At 55.1% G+C, this 9249-nt stretch overlaps 1 protein-coding gene across 1 annotated transcript; it reads right to left on the reverse strand.

Annotated features, from left to right (window-relative positions):
- Positions 1-482: 482 nt before the first annotated feature.
- Positions 483-8703, reverse strand: LOC124409153. The gene is made up of 4 exons (XM_046886569.1): positions 6336-8703; positions 5731-6265; positions 2421-3052; positions 483-2239 (listed from the first exon to the last, which is right to left on the reverse strand). The coding sequence occupies exons 1-4, from the start codon at positions 8701-8703 to the stop codon at positions 483-485; spliced, it is 5292 nt and encodes a 1763-aa protein (XP_046742525.1).
- Between the last annotated feature and the right edge of the window lie 546 nt (positions 8704-9249).

Raw genomic sequence — 9249 nt, forward strand, 5'->3', positions numbered from 1 at the left:
CTATCCCCTTTCCCCCGTAGGAAACCCTCGCCCACTCTTCGCCAGAGGGGCGCAACCCCCCTGAATACGGATAGCCCCCTTTCCCAGCTGCAGCTGACGCTCCATTATCATGGAGCCGCCCAGCGCCGTAGGGGTTACCGCTGTAAGTCGAGCTTTCGCCCGACGCTTCGTACCTGCGGGACCGGGGGAGCGCGGCGCAGTCCGGCCATCCGTCCACCGTCCCAGGGGAACGGGCCGAAGAAGAAGAGAGGGCGCAGCGGAGCGGCCCTAACCCTAGCCAACCCTAGCACCTAGCGACCCTAGACTGACACCAGCTGTGCCGCTCCACGCCCTCCCCGGCCCGTCCCGAGGGACGGGGCGGAGGCCGACCAGCACCCCAACCCCGCCGGCCCAACTAGGCCCCTTCCCGTCAAAATAGACAGCGGCCGTGCCGCCGTTGCCCACCCTGATACCCCGCCGCCCTTTGCATGGTGGTTCTGCGATCAGCCTCCGGAGGCAGTATCGCTTGACAGCTGTTCTGCTGCTTGCGCCCCTTGCTGTTGGCGCTCGCGCTCCGCCACCTCTTTGGCCGTCATGACCCTTTCCGCAAACTTAGCCACAGCCGCCCACCCCTGTTTGTCCCGGGCCATCGCATGGACCAGGTCTCCCAAACCTAACCCCAGCCCGATCGCGCTCTGTAGCTCTTCCCGCTCAGCTTTCCATGCTGGACACTCCGCTATTGCGTGTTCTACCGAGTCAATTTCCCCCCCGCAGTGCTTGCACGAGGGGTCCGTTGCCCTACCAATCCTATGTAGGAACCCCTCGAAACATCCGTGGCCCGTCAGGATTTGCGAGAGCCGGAACGTCATGGCCCCGTGTTTCCTGGCAATCCACCCCTCCCAGGCCCCCTGGATTGCTTCCCTTAGTGGGCCGCTCGGCAGTCCCGGCCTATTTAGGTCCTCCCTCCATTGCGCGTGCACCGCTCGTCTTTCCTCCGCTAGCATGGTCAGCCTTACCCCTTCGTCGACGACTTCCCCCGCATTCTGTCGCTCCCTCAAGCGGGTAAAAGTTCGAGCCCGTGCCCGTGCCACCAGGGCCAGTGGTGGGGCCCTTACGAGTAGGGACCCAGCCACTAGCGACACCGTACGGTACGCCGCTGCTACCCTTATATTGATAGCGCGCTGGATGCGCTGCAGCGTCCGCTCCGCACGCCTAGAGATGGCCTCGTCGCCCCAGACCGGCGCACCGTACAGCACTACTGAGTGCAATACACTGGCGTATAAACGCCTTCTGGGTTCCGTGGGGCCCCCCAGGTTGGGCATCAGCCTAAACAGGGCTCTCGTCAGCCTCGCCACCTTGGTTTCCACTTCGTCGAAGTGGTCCTGAAAAGTCAACTTTCCGTCTAGTGTGACCCCTAGATATCTGATTGACCTTCCCAGTTCTACCAGCTCACCCTCTACCCTCAGGCACGGTGCCCCCCCGCTGGGTCGTCTGCGGCCCCCACCAAATGCCATCGCCTGGGTTTTTGCAGCCGAGACCGTCAGCCCCATTCGCCGTATGTGCCGCACCACCGTGGTGACCTGCACGTTCGCAAGGACAATCGCGTCAGCTATTTTCGCCGCTGAACTGAGGACAAGGGTGTCATCCGCATAGCAGATTATGTCACACCCCTGCTCTCTGTGGACCCGTAACACCCCGTCAAAGCTGAGGTTCCACAGGAGTGGGCCCAGCACCGACCCCTGGGGAACCCCAGCGGACACCTGCCATCGTCCCGTCGCTCCTCCCGGTGCGGGGTACACCACCTCGCGTGAGCTGAGGTAGGACCCTACGATCCTGCGTAAATACCCCGGGATACCCTTTCTGCGCAGGGCTGCCCTAATCGTCTCCCACGGCACGCTGTTGAATGCGTTGGCGATGTCCAGCGAAACGGCAATTGCCGTATCGCCCCTCGCCAACGCGTTTTTCGCAAAGTCCCGCACCCGCAGCAGGGCATCGCTTGTCGCCCGTCCTTCCCGGAAGCCAAATTGGCCATCCGCCAGTCCAGCCTCGTGGTTGGTACGCACCCAATCCTTCAGACGGCCCGCCAGGACCCTTTCCAGGCCCTTGCCGAGCTCATTCAGCAGACAAATGGGCCTGACCTTCGGAAGCGCAGCTCCCGCTACTTCTCCTCCCTTAGGGATCAGCACTAAGCGCGCCGTCTTCCACTCTCGTGGGAACTTGCCCTCGCAAAGGCAGCGGGTGTAGCATTCCGCTATGAGCCCTAACAAAGGGTCCGGGACCCCCGCCCAGACTCTGCCTTTCACGCCGTCCCACCCCGGAGCCGTGCTCTTTTCCCCACCCTTCTTGAGGGCCACCCGGACTTCCTCCAGGCTAACCGCCCACTCATCCCTCCAGACTTCTTCGTCCTCGTCCCCCCCCCTCCCCCGCTGCCCCTTGCTCGCCGCGGTCCCGCGGGGGCCTTTGTGGGCCTTGTGGGAAGAGGGAGGTCAGTAGCCGCTCGGTTGTATCCGGGTTCAGTGTCTCGGTGAGGCTGCCGGACGGTCCACGTAGCTTGTTGAGGACGACCTTGTAGGGCCTTCCCCAAGGGTCCTCCTCAACCGTCTTGACAAGGTCCTGCCAGGCGCGGGCCTTCGCCGCCTTGATTCCATCCTTCAGTCTCTTTTTCGCGGCCTTGTATTCGTCATCCCTTGGTGAGTCCGCCCTACGGGCGGGGTTGGTCCTTGACCGAAGTCGCCTCGCCCGAACGCAGGCCTTACGAAGCTCTGCGATTTCTTCGGACCACCAGTGGACCGCTCGCCTCCGGGGGCGAGGTCGGACTCTGGGTGCTGCTGCATCGCAGGCGTCCCTCACTGCCTGACCGATCCACTTGGCCAGTCCTTCCGCCGTGTTCTTTTCGGCGCCCGTTGGTCCCCATGCCAGGTGCAGTTCCAGGGCTTCGCTGAACTTACTTGGCTCGAACTGGTTATAGTTCCAGCGCCGTCCCACTACCCCTTCAGCGGGGGGTGCATATGCCTGGGCCTGGTCCGTCACCTCGCAGACTATACCGGGACCGTCTCTAGAAACTAAACAGGAACTGCGCATGCGCGAATTTAAATCCGCCGTCCGTGCAGTCTGGCCACCCCGAGACCCTGCTGTCAAACTCTGTTTCTGTCGGCGATGTAGTTCACATGCATTTTTGAGGTTAGAATCTCAAGTGATTGAGATAGTCACTCGGAAAGGCTTGGGAAGCATTTGTTATTGAAAATTGATTGTTCAAAGAACGGTCGGAATTTAATGCTGATGCTCTTTGAAAATTCGTCCTATTCGATTGAAACAAGAAATCTGTTCAAATGTTGGGTGCTTGGAAGAAACGAAGCAGGTAGGTGGGGACAATTTATTCAATCATTTTCATTACTTCATACATTAAGAATAACAATGAAATTTTTTTCTTTCAACAGAAAATACAGCCAAAATAATAGCATCTCTGCTGTTCGCTGATGTCTTCTCTTCCCATTCAATTCGTGACACATGCAGAGATCATCGGCCACTTTTGTTGGTTGGAAAAGAAAGTTGTAGATCTTACGGTTTCTTTCAATTTCAAATCTAATCTAAAGAAATCTAATCCGAAGAGTAAAACTCAGAAACATTCTGTGACACAAGTTAAAAATCAACATTTTCAAAATGTGCCTCAGTAATTAACTTTAAGGATAATCATGTTTTAGAGTAATGTTCAGAACATTCATATGAAAATATTGACTTATCGGATTCAACATTGTACCCCTTGTTCCTTTGAAACAAATGAATATCTAATTTTCACTGAAGTTCATGAAAATATTTACTTAAACCTAAATCCAATACAATATCTTGTTCATAGTGCTCCGAACATCATCCAGTAACATGAATATCCGGAAGGAATCCCTCTGTCGCAGAAACCGTTATAAGGTTCTTTGTTTTTAACTTGTGCCACTAGATAACTTTTGCATTGCAGATTCCATTTCCAATCTTAGGATGACATTTTTTGTTTCGAACAGTGTTAACATGGGATGCAGAATTAATTGTAATAAATGGAGATTCACAAACTCTCAGTTTCAATGAAGGACCATTGTAAGAGTATAAAATTGAATCTGGTTTCAAGCTTTCAACAAGTTACCGGATGACTCCCTGATAAAGATTCATCATAAAAAAGTTAGCCAGCAAGTAAGTCCTATTGTAGACAAAGTGATCATTTGTAACGTGTACTAGTAAGTGAATGCATTCCTTAGACCTTGCCGGGGTTGAACGAGGCTCAAGCACGGATGATAGCTGCAACTAGCTAGTCAGATGATACTGTCGATTAATATTGATTTTAAAGACATTTTCAACTGAAGTTATCCAACATTTTTAGATTGAGATTGGTTCAGTTTACACATCAAAATTCATCCTTGGAATCTGATTTAACACTTGAAACACTATTCATCTGAATTGAATACCAAGAGAGTGAAAAATAAAATATCAAAACTGCCGATAATAAAATTTGAAAAATAATGTGGGCCAATAATACTGCTTGGATTACAATGGTGCACGGAATGATTGCTCTGTAAAATTAGTTAGCAGCAATTGTTGAATAACAAACTTATTACTATTGGCTCGATAGATCTAAAATAATGGAATATTCAAACACCATGATCTGTAGCGTGTCGTGCTCTTCAATTTTGCCACGACTGATGTTCAGAAGGTGGCGATGACCAGAAGAAATTCCTTCGGATACCTGTTGTCTAATGGAACAACGGAACAACCAGGTTCGATGGTTGGAACGGTGGCACCAATCGAGAAATTAGGGTCCTAGCCACCAAAACGTTTTGACCATCAGGTAAGGTATGATTTTCATCCTATTATCCAAACTTGAAACTTTAAGTCTGTCAGAACAAACGAATTTTATCATTGAATACATGTGAAAATATTGTAATATGCAAATATCATAGCATCAGAAATTTACTTACACGCTTCAACGCCTAACAACTTTAGTCTCGCTTCGATGATGTTTATTTCCCACCTGAAAATATTAAAAGATATTATCATCAGACAAGAGCTTCTAATTGTTTTGAATACCACTAATCTTCAATAAATTGCGACAGACAAACGAATTGCTACTTTTTGCACTCCTAAGCTTTGTGTTTCAAGATACACTATTTCTTTTATTCCTTGTTACTGATTTTATTTTAATATTTCATGTTCATTGGCACTGATTACTGGCTTCCGGAGCACTGCACTGTAACAAATCTACTCTGGAGCAGCCTTCTACTGGGTTTCAACAATCCATTTATTTGTAATTTTATGTAAATAAAGAATCTGTTTGAAATAAACAATATTTTTACTTACCTGCCTCAGTTTGTCTAGACTCCCACTCGTTGATGACGTTCCACATTTAATTTCAGATTTCTTCTTTCAATAAATAACTGATCCTATTTCTGTAGCTTTTGATATTTGTTTCTCCATTGGCGCCTTTATTGTGTCGATTAAATATCTTCTAATATCAACTACGGTATTGCTGAATGACACTTTTCTTAGAAAATTCACGATAAGTAGGAATAAATATCAACATAACCTCAATACGCTACTTTACGCGCGAGATATTCAGAGCCTTGTCACATTTCGTGTACGTTGGTCGCCTTGGTTAGCTGACGAAAATTACTCCGCGGGACAATTTCGCTGACCAATGAAATTGAATCATTTGGCGCATGCGCAGTTCCTGTTTAGTTTCTAGAGATGGTCCCGGTATATCTGTGGTCTGACAGATTCTCCACGTTTGTTAGCACCCGCCATCCTGTAACGCGAGCTGCCAGCCCAGGCGAGGCCCAAGTGGTGTCCACCACCGAGCAGCCCTGGGGTCTGACGCACGTCGGCGTGGCCCCGTCGTTCAGGAGGCACAGCCCCAGGGATGCCGCCCAGATCTCGAGCTGCTCTCTCCTGTTGTTCCTGCCCGTGGGGTCCCATGCTGCTGAGCGGGCATTGAAATCCCCGCCCACCAGCACCCCTCGATCACTACTCGCCGAGCGCACGGCCTGCCCTAGTTCGTCGAGGGAGGCTGTAAACTTCTCTCTTGATACATTGGGGGAGATATACACCGAGATCACTGTCATCTCCCCATATGTGACCGACACGAATACTCGCCCTCTTCTGCTGGGCCGGCACCCCTGTCTGCACTCTCCTGCCCCCCAGCTTATCGCCGCCCGTCTGTCGGCGCTGCTAATCCAGCGCGGTGTATCCGGGGCCAGAGGTGGCTCTGAGATGAGGCAGATGTCCACTCCCGCCTCCGCCGCGAACTGCGCTAGCAGGTCACGGGCCCGCCAGCTGCGGTTAAGATTACCCTGAAGTATTCTGGGCATTATCGCTCGTACCTGCCGCGGGCGTCCGATCCCGTTCCCTCGCTGCCGGGCATCGCCCGGACGCTATCCTGTGTGCGCTGTCCCTGCCTCCCTCGGCGCAGATCACGCACCTCGGGGGCGCCGTACAGGCTCGAGCCTGGTGGCCCTCGATACCGCACCTAAAACATGCCCTGCTGCGTGGCGCCGCTGCCCGGCACGATGCCCCGATGTGGCTGAAGCCCCAGCACCGGAAGCACTGCGTTGGGTGGACCTCAAGCAGTTCTACCCTTGCTCTTGCCCATCCAACGCGAATCCTTCCTCCGCGGGTCACCGGAGTGGCCGCCTCAACTGGGCACTGTACCCACGCACTAAGAAGGCCGTTCGCCATCTGGCGGAGTGGCCCAACCTTGACCTCTTGTGGTCTACACCCCTCTTCGCTGGCTACGGCCTGTTGGACCTCTTCCACTGTGGCCGAGTCGTCCAGGTCTTTGACCCGCAATTCGGCCTTACGGGTGGGCCTGGTGACACGTACCTTGTCGCCAAATTCCTCTCGGACCGCCTTATCCAGCTGTGCTGCTAGTTCGTCGGCCCTTTGAGCCTTGGCCGGACCGGAAATCTCCAGCAGGACCCCTCCGTTCGCAGCTCTCCGAACTTTTGTGTACGGGATGTCCACTTGGTCGCGCTCTAGCCTTTGCCGGGCCTTCCTCAGGATGTCCCCGTACGGGATTTCCCCTGTCAACCCGGTTATGGCGACTGCCGCCGTTCTGGGCGCCTTAGGTCCCCCTGTACTGGCGTCACCGTTCCTCGGTGGCACCCCGGTTTTCCCACTTGCACCCTGTTTGGGGTTCCCGACGTCAGCCGTGGCTCTCTCTCCTCCAGTGGCCGTTCTGCTGGTCTCCTTCTTGCTCCTGCGGCGCTCCTTCTCAGGATCTCCGGCTGCGTGGGCTGCCGTTCCACTGACGCTGGGGGTCGCCGCGTCCTGGGTACTACTGTACTCCCGTGCATAACGCCCTCCGTTGGAGGCTGGTGCTCGGTCCGCCCCGAGCACCGCCCTAGCCTCACCCCCCTCCGCAAGGGGTTCGGGTTCGGCCCGAAGCTGTTGGGGGTTCTTCCCCATACTCCCGCCTTCCAGGCGCTGTAGCCGCGCGGACACCTTCTCGAGTCCTACCCATACCTCCCGGATCGCGGAGAGCTGTCTTTCGATGGCCTCCTCCCTGGCCCTTGCGCTCACTGGCAGGAGCTCGAGCTCCGCCGCGGTTAGGCGGGGTTCCGATGCCGACGTGCCGCCGGTGGCCGGCGTCGGGGGCTCGGTTTCCAGCCCGGATCCCTCCGTTGTCACCCTCAGGTTGAGGGGAGGGAAGGCACGCCCTCGGGATTCCGGCCCCGTATGCACGACTGCTCTCTCAGCTACCGTTCCTCTAGTGACACTCGCAAAGGTCGTCACGTTCCGATCCACGGCCTGCCCTCTAGCCCTTTCGAGCTCCCTTCTAACCTCCGCCAGCTCCCGCCTGGCCTCGTCCCTTTCCCTGTGCGCCACTTGTAGCTGCGCAGCCTGCTCCATCATGCGCGCTCGCATATCATCCGGGTCCCCAGATGCCTCCGCCTTGGCTGTGAGCGTCAGCAGGGCATCTTTCGCCCAAGCGACTCTCTTTTTGATGCCGCCGCTCAGCCGCCCTTGAAGAGATTTGCAGCGCATCCTTATGCCCTCAATCTCATCCAACCAGTCCCTGATCTGCGCACCCAGGTCTGCTGCCGTTTTCATTCGGTGCTCAGCGAGGCCGATCCCATCTGGGGACTCCTCCCCGCTAAGCGTGGCCGTCCTCTGCGTAATTGGCCCTGTAGGTCGCGGCGCCGGTGCTAACGTCAAGGGGCTCAAGGCCCCCCTTCCCCTAGTGACCGGCCCTTGCCAGCTGCCCTCAGACCCCGCATCGATCGCCCCCGAGTCCTCTCTCAGAAGCGCGCTGCCATGGGATGTGGCTTTGCGCCGCTTTTTCCCCTTAGGACAAAGTCCGTGCGACTCCCGCACTTCTGCCTCCTCTCCTGATCCCTTGGCGTCCGGAGCCTCGTCGTCTGTACTGGACGCCACGTCCGCAGGGTGACCTAGCCCACGGTGTCCTACCCCTGTCTTAGCACCGCCTCTGACGGGCTTGAAAAGCTCTTTGTCAGAGGGTCGCCTTACCTCCGGGGGAGTTAACTCTTCACCCTTCCGCTTGCCCCTTTGAGGCAGAGGTGTCGCCTCGGACGCCGTGAACAGCGCTTCGTCCCTCCCACCCATGTCGGCGCCACCATCAGTAACGATCCAGGCACTCCCATCGGTTCCTTCCTCCGCCGGTCCCTCCGTGCCGCCAGCCTTCGTACTGCTCCCTGCTCCTACTCTAGATTTGGGTTTGAAAAGATCCATCATGCAAAAAAAAATATAGTTTACGACGGTTACGGCATCATGCCAGCCACACCGCGGTGTGGGATCTATCCCCGCCGGAAAGACTCCTACCCCTCGCACGGAAGCCGCTAATCGGTTTGTCGAGTGGTCTCCCTATCCGTGCGAACCCCCCAGTCCCTAATCTTTATAACGTCGCCCAGCCGACGGGTTCCCCTGCTAATCCGAGGCAGAGTAGACCGCCGGCCAGGTAAGACGGTGCCGGATTTATCCTACTGGACGTCGGATATGAGGAAATATTGACCAGGTAATCCTCCATACATGCGCCCGGGACCATAAGTTCAACCCCCAGATTGGCTCCAGACAGCCGCGAGGAGCGGTTCTCCCACTTTGGACATGTGGTTTCCTGGGACCTTTGCCAGGAGAACAAGTCTCCTGGACTTGCGTTTACCCGTAGTCCGCCACAGCGGTCCGTTGAAAGGTACTAACGTCACTCGCAGCCCCGGTCGGTCGGCAACTACTCCTCCCTTGATTAGTCTCTGGAGAATATCCCTCAGGGCCCCGACCACA

This window comes from Diprion similis, chromosome 8 (assembly GCF_021155765.1).
Source record: "Diprion similis isolate iyDipSimi1 chromosome 8, iyDipSimi1.1, whole genome shotgun sequence".
NCBI classification, from domain to species: Eukaryota; Metazoa; Arthropoda; class Insecta; order Hymenoptera; family Diprionidae; genus Diprion; species Diprion similis.